Raw genomic sequence first — 23,125 nt, 5'->3', positions numbered from 1 at the left:
ATCAATTGCACGTATCAAGGCAGCTCTCAGTCAAAGAACAATTCCAACACACATGATTTAAAAAGATGGTTTAAGAAAACCAAGACTCATTTAATTTGTTACAAATAATTAACTTAGTTAATAATTTTGTAATATTAACAAATTAATTATTTAGCTCTTATATTAAAGATCAAAAACAGTATTGTTTACATGTTAGTTACAAATTACGCAGCTGTCGTAGGATATACTTATCGTTGAGTACTAGAGGAGATGCTTGAGCAATAAGAATACAAAATACTGTACAATTAGACTCTTAATTCTCTAGCTCAGAAGACAGCTTTTCAAAGAAAATTTTGAAATTTAAATCCCACCATACTAAAACTGTAGATTGATATTGTACAATAATATGAAGCAGATTTGGATCCAAAACACAGATCACGACTATATCATACTCCCATCTTGGTTATAAAATTTGAATTTTGCTACAACTCACTCAAAGTTGTAATTGAACGTTTTGCTAGCGTGTCGTTCATAACATTATATATTCATCGATCAATAAAAAGTTTATCATAACGCATACAAGTCTTTGAATTATTCTCTATCATGAAGTTAAGTATGAGCAATCTGTTATAAATTGATCAATTAATATATAAAATTACATGCATATATAACGTGTGGCATCATTTGGTATGATTTACTTCATAAAAATCAAGTTAATGTACTACCTCGGGTCCTAATTATAAGAGCCAGTTGACTAATTTGAGGAGATTAAGAAAGTAAGTTGAGTTAGTTATGTGCCCTAAATAGGTGTTGTCTTTTCTAAAATATCCTTACTAATCAAGTGTATTGACTAGAACTATTGTTGTTATAAGGGTTACTTTGGAAAAAAATGTATAAAGATGAGAGACAAAGTGGATTGGGGTCTTATATTTAGGACCAAAATAAAAGTCAAACAGGGTCTTATATTAAGGATCGAAAGTAGTATATAACAAACATATATCCCACACGCAAAAGTCACTACATATAACATAAAAATATTATGCCTTTTCTTCTTTTTCAATACTAATTAATGAAATGGGGTTATATTTTTTTATTACATTCTAAACGCGGTTATGTTGACGGAGGTTAGGTTTAATGACTTTGTCCTCGTGTATTAACTTTATTTCAATTGGACAGTCATTCATCCAACCGACTATAATTAAATAAAGCTTTATATTAATCTATCATGTTTAGACTATAAGTATTCAGGAATGCTTTAAAAAAGAAATTGAATGCAAGAAAAAGCAACATGAAAGTTAGAACAACCTAATGAATATATATATATATATATATATATAGGAAATTAAATAAGAAGCTGAATCTAGCTTAATTAAAGTCGTTTGGTTTAGCCTTTGTGATGACTCTGGCTTTCATATCAATTCATGCAAAACTCTAAGAATTACTGTTTACTTGATATTTTCTTTTCAAGTCTCAACGAGTGAGTGGGGAAAGAAAAATATAAGGATTTAGATTTATTATTCATCCTTAAAAATGAGTCTTGAACCATACTTAATCTCACCGTCAAGTTTTTTTTTCCTCCTATTTTTCAATTTTCAAGTTGAACATGATTTTTTTTTAATTTAAAGTATGATTGTGCCCAGATATTAGATTGTTAAATATGTAATTTTGTTGTTTAAACATAATCTTTACGTTATGCTTTACTTGCATCAAAATAAAAAAGAAAATTTTGGACACTTCGATTTCAAAAGACTGTATAGATTTTAATGAAAATTTGACATTCATTTCTAAGAACGAGTCTTCTGAGATTCGAGGGACAATGTTTTAAAATATAAAATGCTTAGAACGTACGTAACATCAGAAGAAAATGGTATTAAGTCTCCATCTTCCTCTGAAATTGTAGCATAACAAACATGTAAACAAATCTAGTTCGGTTCCCCACAAAGTCCAAGACACATGCACAAAAAGAAAACTAATGGACCCCACTTAATTACGTTTCAAAAGCAGATATATAATACTTATATATACACAAACAAAACAATTTTCGAGATCCTAAAGTGAACATAATCGATGTAGTTAATGATTTATGGCCATAATTGTGGCGAACAAAGCCAACCTTTTGACCTTCACGACGGCCGGCAGAATATTTGATGAGAATGAAAGTGTCCCAAGGATCAGCAGTGTGAACCCCACATAGCGATCGCCGATCATTAGACTAATTAACCAAAATCTGTTTCTACCATATGCGTAGAATTTATTCAATACAGTCAGTCATTCATCAACATTTACATTGACGAAAGTTTCCCTTAAGAAAGAAACAAAATATACGTTTCTTTTACGTCGATTAGAAAACCTTAAACAGGTATAAATTCACGCCACTAGCAAACCAGAAACAGAGAAGCAGAGAACCCACAAAGTTAACCAGAAAAACCGAAACCGGGCAATAATGGCCAGTCCAGCAGCCATGCAGAAATCATTGTTACTAGCCAAACAGTGCCCTGGGATTGCGCGAACAGCCTGCGACGTGTTCTTGAGCCACAGGAAGATTGACACGGCAAGAACCATCGTAGGGTTGCTGTACGAGAATCTGAGGTTGGTGAGAGTGAGAGCCTTCTTAGACACAGAGAACATGAAACCAGGAAACAGGTTGGTGGATCATATAGACAAGGCCATAGGTGAGTGTAAGGTTGGTGTCACTGTCTTCTCTCCTGCTTACTGTGATTCCTTCTTCTGTCTGCACGAGCTTGCTCTTCTCATGGAATCCAAGAAAAGAGTGATCCCAGTTTTCTACGACATCGAGCCCTCGCAGCTTCAGATTAAGCCCTCCAGAAGATTCACTCTTGAAGAGCACCGAAAGTTTAGTTCAGCATTGGAAGAGGCTAAGTCTATTCGAGGAATCTCCTTCGATCCCTTAAATGGGTATATCAATAAGTTCCTTTTCTACTAACATAATTATATCTATGGTTCTAAGACGTGGGTGGGGTTACTAAATAGCTAGCATAACAAAAACAATAATGGCGTTAGTTCGATGAGTAACTCAGTCCAAATTCGGTCAGCATATATACATACAGGTTCTTTTTACTATACTAATGGCAGATTTATCAGATATCAGTTAGGCATAATCGAAGGTACCAGCTATAGTAACTTCACTAAGACGTTATTATATTATATATTATATATATAATAAAATAACGTAAAAGGATTTAATGATTGCACATGGATATATGAGCCAAACAATAAAGTGTGATTTAGTTAATGATAAGTTGAGAAAATGGGTGTTTCAGGGATTGGTCGGAGCTGGTAAGGAATACATCGGAGGCAGTGCTTATGAACTTGTTTGAGGTTCGGACAGAAACGGCATCCGTATAATATGAGCATGACGCTCCTCTACTGCATGCATCTCACGCGCCTCCTTCCCCAATATCGGCCAATAATGGGCTTTGGAGGCCTCTTCTCGTGTTCTAACCTTCCAAAAATTTTTTTTCTTTTTTTATTAATCATTAGATCCTACATAAAATGAATGACATTTTGATATTGACCTTACGATTGAGATATATGCATAGTATAGTTTTGAATTTTTTTACTATTTGTTTAAGAAAGATATTGTCAAATTCTGTAGTTTTGATTTATTTTTAAAATCCTAAAAAATTCAAAACTGCACTCTTTTATATATATGTAAGGTAACAAAATGTCATTGATTTTATATGGAATTTAATGATTAAGGAAAAAAATATTTGGGAGGTTGGAGTATTAAAAGGGGCATTGGAGGCCCCTTGCCTGGCAATCAACTATGCTATATACTTCTTTGATCCTTAATATAGGACTCAATTTTTGAGTTAGTTTTGGTCCTAAATATAAGACCCATTTCTCATATTTATTAATTTTCTCTAAATTACCCCTATAGATACTCTCTCACCCATAATCAAGTAGAAGCGGGAAATGAGGTATTAAGAAAGATGATTATAGTATTTTGAGAAAAATGTGTCACTTTTCTTATAATTAACTAACTTACCTAACTTCTTTAATCTAATCAAATTAGTTAAATGAGTCTTATATTAAGGATCGAAGGAGTATATTGATAATTTAATCATCAAAAATATATCAGTGGATTTTCTTTTTTGGTTACAGGAACACACACACGCACACCACTAGCCTGCTCTGGCAGTGTATATTTATAAGGAAATTGGGCCATAGCCCATTTGAGAACGAGAAATTCCGCCTTGGACCTTGGGCCTCACTGGAATTGCATTTAAAACCCGCGTTGTGATTTCCAAAAAAGGGTTCATTGGCACACCAAAAAGCAAAAAGGAGAAGAAGTCTTTGCCGCCGACGCTCAACAGTTTCGGCGATCAATGTGTGGGTGGTATTACCATTCCTAAATATAAGACCTTTATATTAATACATATAAGAGTTTTATATTTAGAACCAGAAGAATATATCAGAGTCTTATATTTAGGATCGGAAGAGTATATCTTCATAACATTAAAAGGTCAATTTTATAATAAGAATTATACTACTTTTGGTCCTATTTATAAAATCCAGTTTGTAAACTATAAAAGGGATTATATAAATAGGACTGAAAATAGTATTAACAAATTGTAATTCATGTGTCGCGAATAATTAGGCAGGCTCCGTGTATTTGTATGAGATAACGCGAGGAACGCGTCCCTTTTTCCGACTTATAGACCATGCAAAATAAATTTATAAATTTTATATTGATTCGATATTGATGATCTAATTAGAGTGAGTTTATTTGCAGTTTAATCTTGTTTGCTTTGAATGAATGAATACTTCTTCTGACCCCCAAAAAAAAAAAGTTAGAGTGAGTTATTTGTAAACTTAATAGTTAATTAATGCACATATTTCTCTCCTCCAAAGAAAAATAAGTCAATACATAATACGACCTCAGGTCTTTAATATAAAAATTAGTTGGCTAATTTAGGTTGATTGAAAAAGTTTTTAAGTTAGTTATTTGTAATAAATTTGAGTTGAATTTTCTAAACTATTCTTTTAATTATGATTGCATTTGGATGGAAACCCTCTTAATATTGTGTAATCAATAAGGATAGTTTAGTGAATGAATTATAAATTTAAAAGATAAAATAAATTAAGATTTTATATTTAAAATTAATATAATTTTTAATCGGCTCCTCTGTTAAAAACAGAAAGTAATATATATAAAGAGAGGTGTTACCAACGTAACGAACTCTTTTTTTTTCCCTCCCTCTCTCTATCTCTCGCCACCTAATTGTGAACAAGTTTCATTGTTAAAGATTAAACGTAGTATATAAAAAAATATTTATATCAAATTATTTATATTTATTATTTTAAATTTTTCAATCACAAATAGTCACTTTTTAAAAAATATAAATTTATAGATAAATATTATTAAATATTAATATTTAAAAAATAAGATCCATTTTAAAGAATTAAAAAATACACGTGAAAAGCGAGACGGGTCAGCCGGTGCTGCATACGGCTCTAATTAATTTAGTACATGGAACCAAGCCTACAGTACGGTTCCCACACCGGCATACGTCAACCTATGTGTCAGCCGCTGCTGTATATTATGCGCATGATACATAACATAATAGAAAAGGCCAATTAGTATAATTCAATTCTCTCTTGACCAAAGTCATTTGCACGGCTTACATAGTGCTTCCAGCACTGCTATTTTAACATCCATTATAGTAAGCCCAACAAGTTATTTGTTTATTCATAAATTTCCAGAAATCTTAACTTCCAATTATATCCCCATATAAACTAGAATTATGAAATTGAAAAAGTCATATTATTCTTTTTTTTTCTAGAGCGCGCAACTCTCCCCTTGAACAAAAATAATTACTCTCAGTCAACGTTTTCACCTTCCTTTTATCCCTAAATGTAAGTTCTGTTACAAATTTTTATATAATTAATTACTTGTTTTAAAAAAAATCTCTTTCTAGGAATAATTAATCTATTTGTAAATATGTAGTTGAGATTTAAAATATTGTGACATTCAATAGAGGACACAAATGAAAAGAGAAAAAAAAAACTCAACGTCTACATAATTCATAGATTTTAGTACCTCCTGAGTGTGCATTTTTAAATATTAGGACTTATATTTAGCCTTTACATGTTAAAAAAGTTCATCTTGTAAGTGAGGAAATGTAATTATTTTCTTTGAAACAAGAGAGAGGCAATCAATAATATTTAATATCTCGCTGGCAATATATATATTTAATATCTGATTATTGATTAAAATGGTAAGTAGTCTCACTTCATAAGAAGGAGAACACAAGTTTGAATTCTAAAAAACACACTTATTAGAAATGTTTTAACCTTAATACTCATAGCCTAATAGAAATTAGTTTCAAGTCTAAAGTCACTTGAGGATATTTTAAGTTGCATAAAAAAAATTATTATATTTCCAACCCTAAAGAGATGATACAACAGTTAAAAACAAGAAACTGGCTAAAATATATAGACCTTCTTGAAGAACAAGATATTTGTAGCTAGCAAGCCCATTCAACATCACGAAAAGCAGATATTCAAAGACTTCTCTTGTGCTTAAGTCAGCTTGGAAAATAGTGGGTATCTTCCCAGATCTGACTTTTTCGTCATTTTCCCTCAGTTTCAACCCTCAAAATTTATATATAAATATAACGTTGCATAACCATCCCTGTTCACCAAACTACAGACAGAAACCAAACCTAATTCAGTAGTAGGCAGACACACTCTTCTGTTTGAAGATGGGATTGCATGCAAAAATTTGGCACAACGTTGCAGGGCCTGCATGTGACGTGTTCATAAATCACCGTACAGTTGATACGAGATGTACAGGGGTTCGCTTACTGTACGACCATCTGATTCAGCAACGATGCAAGCCATTCTTGGACATAGAAACTATGAAACCTGGAGATAGGTTGTTGGACACAATTGATAAAGCTATACGAGGATGTAAGGTTGGGGTTGCTGTCTTTTCGCCTCGCTATTGTGACTCTTATTTCTGTCTCCATGAGCTCTCACTCCTCGTGGAATCGAAGAAACGAATCGTTCCCATTTTCTATGATGTGAAGCCGTCACAGCTTCGTGTTAAGGACAGTGCAATTTGGGGCTGTTCCCAAAAAGATCTCAAGAGGTTTAATTTGGCAACTGAAGAAGCTAAATCCATTGTGGGGCTGCCCTTCGACTCCCTCCAATGGAAATTCATGGGCCTCAGCTTCAAGATTGAAAGTGATTGATAATTGGACAGGGGAAATTAAAGAGACATCACTAAAACTAAAACTAAAAGAGACATAAAGCAGATACAATACACTCTTTGGAGGAGTCGAACGGTAGCGCCACAATGGACTTAGCCTCTTCATCAATTGCCAAATTAAACCTCTTGAAATCTTTTCGGGAACAGCTCAAAATTGCACTGTCCTCAACATGAAGCTGTGACGGCTTCACGTCATAGAAAATGGGAATGATTTGTTTCTTTGATTCCACGGGGAGTGAGAGCTCATAGAGACAGAAATAAGAGTCACAATAGAAAAGACATCAACCTCAACCTTACACCCTCGTATAGCTTTATCAATTGTGTCCAAAAACCTATATCCAGGTTTCATAGTTTCTGCGTCCAAGAATGGCTTGCATCGTTGCTAAATCAGATGGTCGTACAGTAAGCGAACCACCGTATGTCTCGTATCAACTGCATGTAGGCCCTGCAACGTTGTGCCAAATTTTTGTATGCAATCCCATCTTCAAACAGAAGAGTGTATCTGCCTACTACTGAATTAGGTTTGGTTTCTGTCTGTAGTTTTGTGAACAGGGATGGTTATGCAACGTTATATTTATATATGAATTTTGGGGGTTGAAACTGAGGGAAAATGACAAAAAAGTCAGACCTAGCTCGGAAGATACCCACTATTTTCCAAGTTGACTTGAAACTGAGGGAAAATGGCAAAAAAGTCCAATCTGGGAAGATACCCACTATTTTCCAAGCTGACTTAAGCACGAGAGAAGTCTTTGAATATCTGCTTTCCAGGATGTTGAATGGGGTTGCTAGCTACAAATATCTTGTTCTTCAAGCAAGTCTATATATTTTAGCCAGTTTCTTGTTTTTAACTGTCATATCATCTCTTTAGGATAGAAATATGATAAAAAATTTTTATGCAATTCAAAATATCCTCAAGTCACTTTAGACTTGAAATTAATTTCTATTAGGTTATGAGCATTAAGGTTAAAACCCTTCTAATAAGTGTGTTTTTTAGAATTCAAGCTTGTGTTCTCCTTCTTACGAAGTGAGACTACTTACCATCTTAATCAATAATCAAATATTAAATATATATATTGCCAGCGAGATATTAAATATTATTGATTGCCTCTCTCTTGTTTCAAAGAAAATAATTACATTTCCTCACTTGCAAGATGAACTTTTTTAACATATAAAAATTTTTCGATGGCTAAATATAAGTCGTAATATTTAAAAATGCACATTCAGGAGGTACTAAAATCTATGAATTATGTAAACGTTGAGTTTTTTTTTTCTTTTTTGATTTTTGTCCGCTATTGAATGTCACAATATTTTAAATCTCAACCACATATTTACAAATAGATTAATTATTCCTAGAAAGAGTTTTTTAAAAACAAGTAATTAATAAGAATTAAAATTTGTAACAGAACTTATATTTAGGGATAAAAGGAAGGTGAAAAAGTTGAGCAATAATGTAAAAGTAAGAGTAATTATTTTGTTCAAGAGGAGAGTTGCGCGCTCTAGGAAAAAAAATTAGAATAATATGACTTTTTCAATTTCATAATTCTAGTTTATATGGGGGTATAATTGGAAGTTAAGATTTCTGGAAATTTATGAATAAACAAATAACTTGTTGGGCTTGCTAAAATGGGTGTTAAAATAGCAGTGCTGGAAACACTATAGTTTTCATCAAGAGGGAAAAAGAAGCCACAAAGAACTTATGCAACTAGCAGTGCTGGAAGCACTATATAAGCCGTGCAAGTGGCTTTGGTCAAGAGAGAATTGAATAATACTAATTGGCCTTTCTCTTATGCTATGTATCATGCGCATAATATACCGACACTACATTCATATCTAATTTGGCTGCAAATTAATATATTTGAATGCATTTGTTCAATAGGGTCCAAAAAACGTGTATAAAATAAACTATGTGCAAGTAATGAATTATTATATATTAACCAAAAAGCTGTTTGATTAAGATGGTAAGTAGTCTCACTTCGTAAAAACAAGAACACAAGTTTGAATTATGAAAAACATATTTATTGGAAAGGTTTTAACTTTAATGCTCATAGCTTGTTAGAAATTAGTTTCGAGTCCAAAGTGACTTAAAGATATTTTAAATTATATCAAAAAAATTATTATATTTCCAACCTAAAGAGATGATACAACAATTAAAAACAAGAAACTGGCTAAAATATATAGACCTGCTTGAAGAACAAGATATTTGTAAGCTAATTCAACATCACGAAAAGTAGACATTCAAAGACTTCTCTCATGCTTAAGTCAGCGTCCAAAATAGTAGGTATCTTCCCAGACCTGACTTTTTCGTCATTTTCCCTCGGTTTCAATCCTCAAAGTTCATATATAAACATAATGTTGCATAACCATCCCTGTTCACAAAAATGCTGCAAACAGTAAAAAAAATAATACCAAGTACTACATGTTCAAAACTATTTACTGAAATACTACAGTCAAAATCATTCTTCACAAGCTCGAGTTTAACTTTTTTTTTTTTTGATGGAAAAGGAAAAAGAACTACTACATATCAGCACCCACTAAAGCCTGACCCTGGATAGCTTCTCGCTGAAGAATGTCTCGTATGGGATCAGGGGGACTACAAAACGTAGCAAAATCAACCCCCATATGGCGTGCTTGTGCCGCCAAAGCATCTGCTACCGTGTTCGCGTCTCGCGAACAAACAGCCACTTCAACCTCCCAGTTTCGACCCATCATCTGTTGGATTTCAGTCAGGACGCTGTGGTCCGGGTGTTCTGAGGGAATATGAGAATGAACAAGGGATACTAGCTCAGTGCAGTCACACTCAACGATCAAGTGACGCAAGTTGCTGTCCCATGCAAGCTTCAGAGCCCACAAAAGACCCCAAGCCTCCGCTGTGATGATTAATCCCCGACCAACCTTATACATGAAACCTTTCATAAAAGTGCCATTATGGTCACGGAAGACGCCCCCACAGGTGCAAAGGCTAGAATCTAAGTGACGAGAACCATCCACGTTAATCTTCACCATATCTAGAGGTGGTGGTTTCCAGATGGGCTGCAAATACATCCCCGATCGTTACTGTAGCGGGTTCTGGTTGCCCCAAGATAGGCAAGCCTGGGTTCGTGCAATAAGAGTCTAGCTCGAGTTTAACTTAACACACAACTCGTTCTTCCCAAACTTGAGTTTTGCATCCTAATTGTTTATTAAATATTTTTTTATAAAGTAGATAGGAGGCTAGCCTGTCACCTACTCCATCCCATTCTCTCGTTACAAATCCCCACGTCACTTTTTCTTGGTCCCACTGCTGTTCATACTCCCCTTTAGCTAGAGGTAGGAGTCAGGACCTGCCCTTCAGAGTTGGTGGGTTTAAAAGGACCGGCCCTGCAGGACTGAAATTTTAAAAATATCCCAATTCATTAGGCTCGGCCTTTAAGCTACAGGGCTCAGGACCGGCCCGGGGGCTTTTGACCGGTTTAAAAAAAATACTATTTTTTATATTTATCATATTTTTATAAAAAATAAAAATAAACCAATAAAATTATTAATAAAAGACATAAATATGAATAAAATTAAGTTAAAAATATAAAATATCATCATATATAAATATTCATCAACATCCAAGAATATCTAAAACATTCATTAATAAGATAACAACATCCAAAAGTTTTTATCTATAGTGCAATTGTGTAATAAATAAACACTATCATTAATCTTTTGAAATTTCATCATCACTATAATTAATTACTCTTCTTTATAAGTGTGCTTTTCTTTCGTAACAAAAATATCAAGTTTTTCTTCTTTATAGGAATTTTACTTTTAAATTTTACAATCTAGTTATTATTTTAGTTTAATGTGAGAAACATTGTTATTGAAACTCATGAATTTCTAATTCAAATTATAAAATCACATGTTATATAAGTATAAAAATACTCTATTATTAAATATATATGTAGTTTAAAAATATCAATGCATATAATATAAATCAAATCATTATTAAAGTCCAAAATTAACCCATTTTTTAAAAATTTAATTGGATAAATTGTTGTCTAAAACTAAATTTAATCTTAAAATGATAATAATAACTAAATATTTGAAATATTATTAACAATGTAAAAAATTAATAACATTAGAATTATATACAAAATTTAAAAACAAAAAAAATTATAAAAGGGTAAACGGGCCGGCCCGCACCCCTCCAGGGCCGGCCCTTTTAAGCCTTCAGCCCTCCAGGGCGAGCCTTCCAGGGCTTATTTCCCATTTAAATGAAAAAATATCAAGTCCGGTCCTCATAATTTCAGGACCTAAACGGGCTGGCTCGACGAGCTCAGCCTGTTTTTTCGACTCTACCTTCAGCCGCCCTCCATTCACCGTGCACACATTCACAAAATATTCAGCTAAATATTTTAATAATTTCTAAATTTTTAATATATTCCTTTATATAGTAATTTACTAAATAAATATATTTTTATACTAAAATAAAAATAATTACTTTTAAACTAATTAATTATTAAAGCTACTTTTTTGCCAGCATAAAAACTAAAAATTTGATAAGTAGAAATATATAATATTTTAAATGCGTAAGATATATACATATTTTTTAAATTATATCCTTATTTGTAAATTGTCTTTTAACCTTATTAAAATTAGTTAAAAATAATAAATATGATAAAAATACACTTTTTTTTAAATATGCTCTTATAATAAATGAGAAAAAAGATAAAAGAGAATGTGTGGGAAAATATAATAAGAGAAAAATAATTAAACACAACATTAGAAAAATACATTAAATATTAAGACAAACCCACATTGAAACTTATAAAATAGAGCACACCTCTTTTTAGATTTAAAGCTTATAAATAGGACAGGAGGGATTATTTCTCACCAAGACCCCTCTTCAATAAATTTCTTTTTATTATCTGTCATGTAAAATTTTTTTCCTTATTATGTTACTAGTATCTCTCTACAGAAAATTTCTTCTTATTATCTCTTACTAGTATCTCTCTTCAATAAATTTCTTGTTATTATCTCTCATGATTTTTTTACAAATAAAGATATAATTAAAATATATATATATCTTACATATTTAAAATATTAAATATTTCTACTTATCAAATTTTTAGTTTTTATGCTGGCAAAAAAATTAGCTTTAATAATTAATCAGTTTAAAAGTAATTATTTTTATTTTAGTATAAAAACATATTTATTTAGTAAATTATCATATAAAGATATATATTAAAAATTTGAAAATTATTTAAAATATTCAGCTGAATATTTTGTGAATGTGTGTGCGGTGAATTAAATTATAAAAGGAGGAGGGGAGGGGGCTGGAGGGGAGTGTGGACAGAAGTGGGACCAAGAAAAAGTGACGTGGGGATTTGTAAGGAGAGAATGGGCTAGTGTAGGTGACAGGCTAGCCTGCTATCTACTTTATAAAAAAATTATTAAAAAAACCATTAGGATGCAAAACTCGAGCTTGGAAAGAACGAGTTGTGTGTTAAGTTAAACTCGAGCTTGTGAAGAACGACTTTGACTGTAGTATTTTAGTAAATAGTTTTGAACATGTAGTATTTTGGTATTATTTTCTGTTGTTTGCAGCATTTAGCTCACAAGAAGAGTGTGTCTGCCTACTACTAATTTGGCACAACGTTGCAGGGCCTGCATGCTACGTGTTCATAAACCACTGTAAGGCTGATACGAGACGCAAGGTAGCTCGCTTGCTGTATGACCATCTGATTCAGCACCGATGCAAGCCATTCTTGGACGCAGAATCTATGAAACCTGGAGATAGGTTGTTGGATACAATTGATAAAGCTATATGAGGATGTAAGGTTGGGGTTGCTGTCTTTTCACCTCGTTATTGTGAATCTTATCTCTGTCTCCATGAGCTCTTACTTCTCGTGAAATTAAAAAAAAAAAAATCGTTCCCATTTTCTATGATGTAAAACTGTCACAGCTTCATGTTGAGGACAATGCAATTTTGAGCTGTTCCCAAAAAGATCTCAAGAGGTTTAATTTGGCAATTGAAGAAGCTAAGTCCATTGTGGGGCTGCCCTTCGACTCCTCCAAAGAGTATATTATATCTACTTTCTCTGTCTCTTTCAGTTTTAGTTTCAGTGATGTCTCTTTAATTTCCGATGTCCAATTATCAATCACTTTCCATCTTGAAGTTGAGGCCCATGAATTTCTATGAAGTTTTCCCGGCCCTTTTGTTCATGCTTTCACCATTTTATGATTTTTTTTTTATATAAAACAAAATCTTCACTCTCTTCCTTAAAAGGGAAAATTTTAGGAATTCATGGATTCTCAACTTCACTCTCGGAGGGTGTTGCATTGTTATGAATCCCATATTGAGGAACCTTACAAGTATTGTGTGGTTTATAGGTTTAACAGACTCTCCCTTCTAATAGGTTAATTTTTTAGGATTTGACTCTCTTTTTGGACTCACGCTTATCACACATATTACATCCCATAAATCATCTATATATCAAACTAACAGAAAATACAAACAAAACACACACATTGGTTAGTTGATGATTGTTTTGCATAGAAATCGGTTACTTAAAAGTGAACATTTTAAATAATTGGAAAACAACAACCAATTCATATAAAAACTCCAATTGAAGGAGCAGTGAACGTTACAGTACTGACATGAAACTTCGTTGTACTATATTTTGAATTTTGATAATTAATGTGATGGGGTTGATTTAATTCAATGACTGGTACGTGAAGCTTCTAATGCAGTAATGATGAGCAAATTACATGAAGAAATGAGTGCATGAGTGCTTAATCAAGAAATTTGGTCACCATGTGCCAATGCTTCTATTTGTGTATTCTCCTAAGTTTAATTTTCATCAGTTCAGTTTGGGTTGATTAGAAGCTTTCATTAACAATTAATGTCGGGTCAAAGCTAATAAGTAACTAAATTGCTGCTAGTTCAGGGCTTTATCCTTTAGGCTTTAAGCCATCAATGGGTGTAATATTTCAATTCCTTGCGAGTAATGTTTTCTCATCAAGTGTTCATTAAGTAATATTGTACGCCAGCTTCAATGGTAACTAAATGCTGCAGAAGAAGAGCGTGCATTTTAATCGGGCACATCTATATATCTACGTATATATACAAACTAACAAGTGGTGATGTTTTAAGAACTTTAATGTAAGAAATTTGAAATAAGTTACTCCCTCCGTTTTCTAATGTAATTAAGAGATAGTTAAAGCGTTAATTAAGCTCCAAAATATAAGACTCCAATATGTTTTGTTTCTCATATTTATTATTTTTTCTTAAATCAATTTATCTTATGGCTGACTTATAAATTGATAATCCTCCGGTCCTTAATATAAGACCCATTTAAGTAATTTGATTAGATTAAGGAAGTTAGGTAAGTTAGTTAATTATAAAAAATGTGACACATTTTTCCTAAAATACCATAATCATCTTTCTTAATACCCCATCTCCCTCTTCTACTTGATTATGGTTGAGGGAGTATCCATAGGGGTAATTTAGAGAAAATTGAAAAATATGAGAAATGAGTCTTATATTTAGAACCAAAACCAATTCAATAATTGGGTCATATATTAAGGACCGGAGGAATATATAATATGGTACTAACTCTGGTCCTAAATATAAGAGCTAGTTAACTAATTTGAATAAATTAAAGAAACAAGTTAGTTAATTATTTATAATAAATATGTGTTGTCTTTTTTAAAATATCCTTGCTAATGAAGTTTATTGATTAGAACTGCTATTGTTAGAAAGACTATCTTGAAAAAAAATGAATAAATATGATAGACAAAGTGGATTGAGGTCTTATATTTAATATCAAAATAAAAATTAAACGAGGTCTTATATTAAGAATCGAAGGTGGTATTAGACAATGATTATTTAGAACGATTATGTTGAATTTGTTAAAGTTAAATAACTTATTTATAACTTCTTCAATCGTTTCAAATGAGTTGAGTAGTTTTTACATTGAGGATTGTGAGTGGCTTCAGTAAAATCAATAATACGTATAGATAGGCTATGCTGATCTGTAACCTTGTAGCTTATTTATTAAATTTCATGATGCACAAAATTTATATGTGCCTTGTTTTGTGTTTTTCCTGTCTTTTTTTTCCTTTTGTTTATTCACTTGAAAGACAACCAATTTATGAGAAATATAATATTCAAGTCCCTTGTAGTATATTTAATACTTATTTTTAATTTTATTTTTATTTAATTGTTATTGGAAAGAGAGAGAGAAGGGAGAGATATGTACATAATTTGTAAATTTGTGAATGCAGAGAGAGATAAAAAACTTTAATAATGGTACAATTGAAAAATTTTCTAAATCTAATGCACTGCTTGATATGTGAGAATTTATGACTAGTGACTTATATTATGGACTAATAGCTTATGCCACTTTGTTCTTAGCCATAAATCATTTGTAGGAGAAAAGTTTGTTTCTAAATATAAGTTATTTGTAGGATAATTAATGATATTTTTCAATTTTACCCCTATTGAATACAATTTTTAAAAAAAAACAAATAAGAGAAATGCACAAGACGTTTTTTTTTCTTCAACACTCTTACTGTAATAAGGGCAAATGTAAAATTTTTTATTAATTTAATGCATTTTTTAATATACAAAAATAAGGTGCAAGTAACTTAAACAAAGTGATGTGTGTGCGGGTGAATGCATGCGTAAGAGTGTAAAACTAAATACATAAAAGCTCCTTTCTACTAAAAAAAAAAAAAAAAAACACACACACACACACACAAGCTCCTATTGTACATAATCCAGGACATGAATAATATGTATTTAGATTTTGGGGACTAGTATAATGTGATATAAATTTTATAGATAGCTAATTGGATAGATATGTTTTCATTACATTACTAGGAAAAAAAATTACGAATTCAATAAAGAAAAAAATTGATGAAAACATTAACATATTAATATATTTATGCAAGCCGTAGAAACGGGTGCTATTTGTAAATTATACTCCTTCGGTTGTTAATATAAGACCTATTTAACTAATTTGATTAGATTAAAGATGTCAAGTAAGTTAGTTAATTATAAAAAATATGACATGTTTTTCCTAAAACACCATAATCATCTTTCTTAATATCATCTGTCCCTTCTTCTACTTGATTATGGTTAAGAGAATATCCATAAAAGTAATTTAGAAAAAATTGATAAATATGAAAAATAGGTCTTGTATTTAGGACCAAAATTAATTTAATAATTAGATCCTATATTAAAAACCGGAAGAGTATCTGATCGTCTTGAGTTCAATACATACATAAAAAAGGCTGTCCTAGTTTAGTTTAATGTCAAACCAGCAATTTTTCCAATGCACATGTGGATTGAAATGAAAAACATGCGATGTAATTCGATGCACACATTAGCATGATATATATAGATAATAGTCTTCCAGTTTCCTTTTATAAGAGACAATTACTCAAATTACGTTGTTCAAAATATTAGTTAAAATTAGTTTAAAATAATAAATATATGAAAAGAAAGAGAGATAATATGTGGGTACGGCAATATGTAAGAATTAAAAGTAATAATATGAGTAACATGAATAATAAAATGAGGGTAATATGAAAAATCAACCAACAAAATTTGAGACAATATCTAAGTACCTGTTATAAAAAAAGAACATGACATATTTTGCAACTGTGTGTATAATATGTAATGGAGTAGTGTTTTAGTTTTGTTTTAGCTTGGTTCCCTTCCTTTTTTTTTTTTTTGACGATGTACAAATGAACAGCCATCCCAAGGCCGCAATGGTTTAAAGGTGAAAAGTAGGCAGGGAATGTACATGTGAAACGTCATTAATAACGCCCACGTACTGATGGACTACTGGGTGGTTGGAGAATTCCATGGAAGTCTGTCAGAAGCTAAAATACTATAAAACAGTTTCTTAAAATCATTGCTTTGGAATCCTAAAAACACTTGACTTCAATAATAAAAAAATTGAAAAGACCTGCCGTTAGTATATAAAAATGATAAAAAGAGAGAGTTGTCGAGATAGGCTACAATAATTATCAACGTAGACTGTGATAGTTGTTAATAGTACTGTTTCACTTCTCAATTTATCTGCTAATATAAGTTTGAAAAAATGTGATCTCAAGTTATATAATGACAAGTAATATAATTAACATATTTTGTGAACTAATACTCTTTAATGATATGTGATATAATATTGTTATTAAGAATCAATTATCAGTCATATGAAATCATGAAATCATTTGTCATTAATGAACTTTTCACATTATAAGTGATAATTGACTTTTAATAATGATATTATATCACATTATCGTAAAAAAGTATTAGTTTACAAAATATGTCAATATTATTTGTTATTGTTTAACTTAAAATCATTTTTTTTAAATTTATATCAACAGATAAATTTGCAAATGAAGCAGCAATATTGATAAATGTTGCTGCCCATATTGACAACTCTCTTCTTTTAGTACTTTTTCTGTACTAAAAACAACAATATCTTTTCAACTTTTTTATTATTGTAATCAAGTCCCTTAAGGACTCCCAAGCAATTATCAGATTTTTTAAAAAATTTTTTTGCCATATTTTGTCTTTTGTGAAATCTCAGTATAATTTGCCCTTTCTTAAACCCAATACGTTGTCTGTAGTTTTGGATATCAGATCTATTGTAGATGCTTACTTTATGTCTTATTACAAAAATCTACTAAAACCACGCAGTTTAAAATATTAGCTAATTCAGTTAAGAGTAATAAATATATAAAGTATATATACATATATTTGTTTAATTATATCTTTATTCATAAAGAGAGTACATGAAAAAAAAATAAGATAAAAATTTATTGTAAAAAGATAATAAATAATATATATTTAATGGCAGTACAAGCGAAAATACTAATTTAACAAAAAGAATTTATTTCTTATATTTAGAGATGCAGAAAGAGGTGGGGGGTATAATAATAAGGTTAAAGTAAACATTTGGTCCTTTAACTTTATACAAGGTTTTAATTTTGTCTTTTAACTTTGAAAAACATACATTTAGTCTTTTAAACCTAAAATCATTAGGTTTCAATGATTATTTTTTGTAATAATCATGGATTTTTTGAAAATTAAACTTAATATGAGAATATTTTATCAACATTTAAGATCTTAATGTCATCATTTTTAAAAATATTTTAGGATTAAAGAACTAAAAGTATACTTTTTAAAGTTAAGGAACCAAATTGAAATATTGTACAAAGTTAAAGAACCAAATGTATACTTTAACCTAATAATAATAACAACAAATACTCATGACATGCTTATTTTTTTGGGGCGTATAAGAAACAAGGTTTGCCGTCCCCAACAATCATTCATTAGATTTCGTGTCAAAGACGGTAAGAAACCCTAGCCGCCTTCTCGTCGTCTTCCTCAGGAAGCACTTCTTCCTCTGCACTGCTCAAAGGAGTTAGATGCTAGTTTCTGAGAGCTGCAAGCCCTCAGCAATTTTGGGGCCTCACTCAAATCTCTGAGCCAAATCTCTCACCACACATACACTACAAAAACGTCATTTTGCCTTTGGCAATATCTCCACACGAGCGCGCGCGCGCACGACCCTGGTAATAATGTTTTATTTTTCTTGTTCTAGGTTGTCTTCTACTTCTGTACAAATTAGTTTAATTTCCACAGGCCCACTAATAACTTGGTTTTGTCTGTGTTTTCTAGTTTTAATTTTGCATGTTCTTCACTAATTTATGCTCAGGGACCATATACGCTTTGTTAAAAGGGACATGCATAAGAGAATACGGTTGTTTGCATATACACAATATTTACGTTTATTTACTCTTTTCTCCCCCCCCCCTTTTGTACAATTTAATATAGAACCCGGCAAGCTAATATAATCTCTTTACATGAGCGCACACACATACATATATATATATATATATGAAATATAAAATATAAAAGGTATAAAAAATTTACATCATTTGTAAATTAAATTATGATAGTAATATGACTATGCTTCATAATTGAGAGGGTCAAATTGAAAATTACATATGAAGTCAGGGCTAAAATTTATTTAGAATCTTTTAGAAGCATTGAATTAAAAAAAGCGTTCAGAATCACAAGTAGAATTATTTTGGTTAAAATATATTTTTGGCCCTTTAAGTTTGCATAAGATTTTATGTTGATCTCTTAACTTTGACAAATATGTTTTTAGTCTTTTAATCCTAAAACTGTTAGTAAAAAACAATAATATTGATATCTTGATGTTAATAAAACATTTTCAAATAGTAACATATTAAGTTTAATTTTCATGAGAATCATAATTGTTACAAAAAAAATCATCATTTAATGCTAACGATTTTGAGATTAAAGAACTAAAAATATACTCTTTAAAGTTAAAAGACCAAATTAAGAGTTTGTCTGAAAATAAAACACTAAATGTATACTTTTGCCTATTAAATTTTTTTTTCTTTCACTTGAAACAGATCCGCTATGTGAGTTAACGATCTCCATATAGATATGGGCCCATAGACAGATTAATGCGGGTGCACATTCATGGACTGAGAAATTACAAAAGAAAATTTATGAGCCCAAATAGGTGGCGGGGGACATCTGAAACCATTGGGCCCAATATAAACGGCCCAAATAAGAACGCTCTTTCTTCCAAGTTTGGCGGATCAAACTTTTAAAAAATTAGTCAGGTTCATGGCCCAAAACAAATTTGCATCTTAACTCGCAGGCTGTTTTTTGCAGAAATTTCTCTGTTTCGAATTTTGAAACTTTCAATCTAGAATTTGTCGCGCGTAAATATCTATGGGTAAATATGTTTACATGTATGAATTTTATTGTTGGTAAAATAAATACAAATCCTTTTTTTGGTTTTTCAAATTTGCTGACTTGTAATTGATACATCTGTTTTTCTTATTTCAAAAGTTATACCTAACTCCTTTTTATTTACTTGATTAATTACTATAGATGGCGATGAAATTTATTTTTTTGCCCGATATATAGTTTTCCAAAACTAGAATTACTTAATGACTTTGATATCTAATTGAGAATAAAACTATACAAACACTGTATAACTTTTTTGATGAATAGTCATATAGTACAATTTTACATAAATTAACTTAATATTCTCAACACTATTTAATATCTTCCATAAAAAAGTTAATTAGAGAGATTTCTATAATATATATTTGACTCAAGTTTTTTTTATAAGAGAAGAAAACAATATTTGACTCAAGTTAATTAGTGTAATTTATGGCAAAAATTAATTAGTGTGATTTATTCAGAACTGATAAAAGTTTAACATTATCTTTTCTTTTTCCGTTGAGCTATTTTTGCAACTACATGCGAGAGGAAAACAAAATTATGTAAAAGTATGTGATTATTTTTAATCAAATGCGATAAAAAGATAAACCATATACGTGTCCTTATATATATATATATATATATATATATCATAATAAAACCTTTTGTTGTTCGTCTTGTACTTTGTGTTTTGATTAGATTTTTCGTCGGAACTGAAAATTTTGATAACCCAAGTGATCAAACTATGCACAACCAAGATCGTTATTTTTCTTCCTTTTCTAAGTTTTTGATTCCTCTAAATTAGAGTTGAGATAATATATGCGAGTTTATGACACTGAAATCATAGTACGTAGTGGCATGCCAAGAATTGTCGTGCATTATATTTGTCTTTAATTAATAGCCACCAAAATCGCCATATTTAATTATTTCATTTTCTTATTCGGTTTTCAAATCTTACATTAACTAAAATAATAAGGAATTTGATGATGTTTTTTTTGTTGGAAAAAAATTCGTACGTCCGAGTTTGAAAAGTTTGATTATTTGGCTGCTTTCTTGCCAAGAATCAAAAGTAATACCTTTAGTCCTTAATATAAGAGCTAGTTGTCTAATTTGAGTAGATTAAAAAAACTAGTCAAGTTCGTTATTCATAATAAATGGGTGTTGTTTTTTTTAAAATATCCGTACTAATAAAGTATATTGGCTAGAACTACTATTATTATAATGACTATCTTGAAAAAGATAGATAAATATGAGAGACAAAGTGGATTGAGGTCTCATATTTAGGACCACAATAAAAATCAAACAAAGTCTTTTATTAAGAACAAGAAGTAGTAATAATCATAAGTGATGAGTATCACAATTTGAACGAAGACTACTATTCATTAGACTTAACCTTCAGCATGTGCCCTCAGCAAAATCAAAACTATAACTATAGACTATGACATACCGTACTTTCTCCCTATTAAAATATATGGCGCCTTCCGAAAACTGTTGGTTCATGACATATAATATGAAAATCCAATCCAGTTTAGCGGTCAAACTAGTGAATCAGTAAGCCACTTCTCTGACCGGCTCAGTAAAAAATTTTACACTAGTTCATTCGTTAGATTTTACTACTTCCGGTCCTAATTATAAGAGCCAGTTGACTAATCTGAGGAGATTAAGGAAGTAAGTTGAGTTAGTTATTTGTCCTAAATAAGTGTTGCCTTTCCTAAAATATTCTTACTAATCAAGTACATTAATTAGAACTATGATTATTAGAAGTATTATCTTAGAAAAAATTGAATAAATATGATAAACAAAGTGGATTGGGGTCTTATATTAAGGACCAAAATAAAAGTCAAACATGATCTTATATTAAGGACCGGAGGTAGTATATTTTTTCCTTTTTTAGGTGGAACAGGGCATCTCCAAATCATACTACCTCCGGTCCTAATTATAAGACCCAGTTGACTAATTTGAGGAGATTAAGGAAGTAAGTTAAGTTAGTTATTTGTAACAAATAAGTGTTGTCATTCCTAAAATATCCTTGCTAATTAAGTGTGTTGGCTAGAACTATCATTATTAGAAGGACTATCTTGGAAAAAATGCATAAATATGATAGACAAAATGGATTGGGGTCTTATAATTAGGACCAAACTAAAAGTCAAACGGGGTTTTATATTAAAGACCGGAGGTAGTATTAGATTTGAGATTAATTCTTTTCTTTTCGGGCTAAGAGCAGACAAGGAATGGCTCCTATATTTATAGTTAGAATTTGTAAGGTGTCTGTGCTTCTAGATTTACTCTTATTTTGTAATCTTAAGGGCCACGGCATAAGTACTTGTAGATCGCCAAATAGTGCCCTATATTACAGTTAAAATTGTTGGCTAAAACTATTATTATTAAAATGACTATCTTGAAAAAATAAATAAATATGAGAGATAAAGTAGATTGAGTTTTTATATTAAGAACCAGAAGTAATATTATCTATAAGTTAGTTACAAATTATGCAGCTCATTTTTCAAATGTCGTAAGATACACTTATCGTTGAGTACTAGAGGAGATGCTTAAGCAATAAGAATACAAAATCCTGTGCAATTAGACTCTAATTCTCTAGTTCAGAAGACTTTAAAAGGAAATTTTCAAATTTAAATTCCACCATACTATAATTGTAGATTGATGTTGTATAATGATACGAAACAGATTTGGAGCAAACACAGATCAAGATTATATCATACTCCCATCTTGGTTATAAAATTTGAATTTCGCTAAAAGTCACTCAAAATTGTGATTGAACGTTTTGCTAGTGGGTCATTCATAACATTACATATTTATTGATAAAAAAAAAAAAGTTTATCATAACACATATAAGTCTTTGAATTGTTCTTTATCATAAGGTCAAGTGTGAGCAATCGGTCATAAATTGATTAATTAATATATAGAATTACATGCATATATAACATGCGACATTATTTGCTACTAAAAATCCGGTTAATGTATATAAACGCGGTTATGTTGACGGAGGTTAGGTTTAATGACTTTGTCCTCGTGTATCAACTTTATTTCTCTTCTTTTTTTTTTTTTTTGCCTGAGTGTATCAACTTTATTTCAACTGGACACTCATTCATCCAACCGACTATAATTAATTAAAGTTTTGTATTAGTCTATCATAT

General features: G+C 30.9%; 2 protein-coding genes across 2 annotated transcripts; both read left to right on the top strand.

Moving 5' to 3' along the window:
• The first annotated feature begins 2,422 nt into the window (after positions 1-2,422).
• LOC114744764 (TMV resistance protein N-like) lies at positions 2,423-2,923 on the top strand. Its single transcript, XM_028932927.1, has one exon. The coding sequence runs from the start codon at positions 2,423-2,425 to the stop codon at positions 2,921-2,923; it is 501 nt and encodes a 166-aa protein (XP_028788760.1).
• Positions 2,924-2,990: 67 nt separating this feature from the next.
• Positions 2,991-7,199, top strand: LOC114744763 (TMV resistance protein N-like). The gene is made up of 3 exons (XM_028932926.1): positions 2,991-2,995; positions 5,427-5,506; positions 6,751-7,199. Exons 1-3 carry the CDS (start codon positions 2,991-2,993, stop codon positions 7,197-7,199), a joined length of 534 nt encoding a protein of 177 aa, XP_028788759.1.
• Positions 7,200-23,125: the final 15,926 nt, after the last annotated feature.

The sequence above is a fragment of the Neltuma alba genome, unplaced genomic scaffold (assembly GCF_004799145.2).
Source record: "Neltuma alba isolate B1F8T4 unplaced genomic scaffold, ASM479914v2 tig00004443_pilon, whole genome shotgun sequence".
NCBI lineage: Eukaryota > Viridiplantae > Streptophyta > Magnoliopsida > Fabales > Fabaceae > Neltuma > Neltuma alba.
This window is presented reverse-complemented; position numbering and strand designations above follow the sequence as displayed.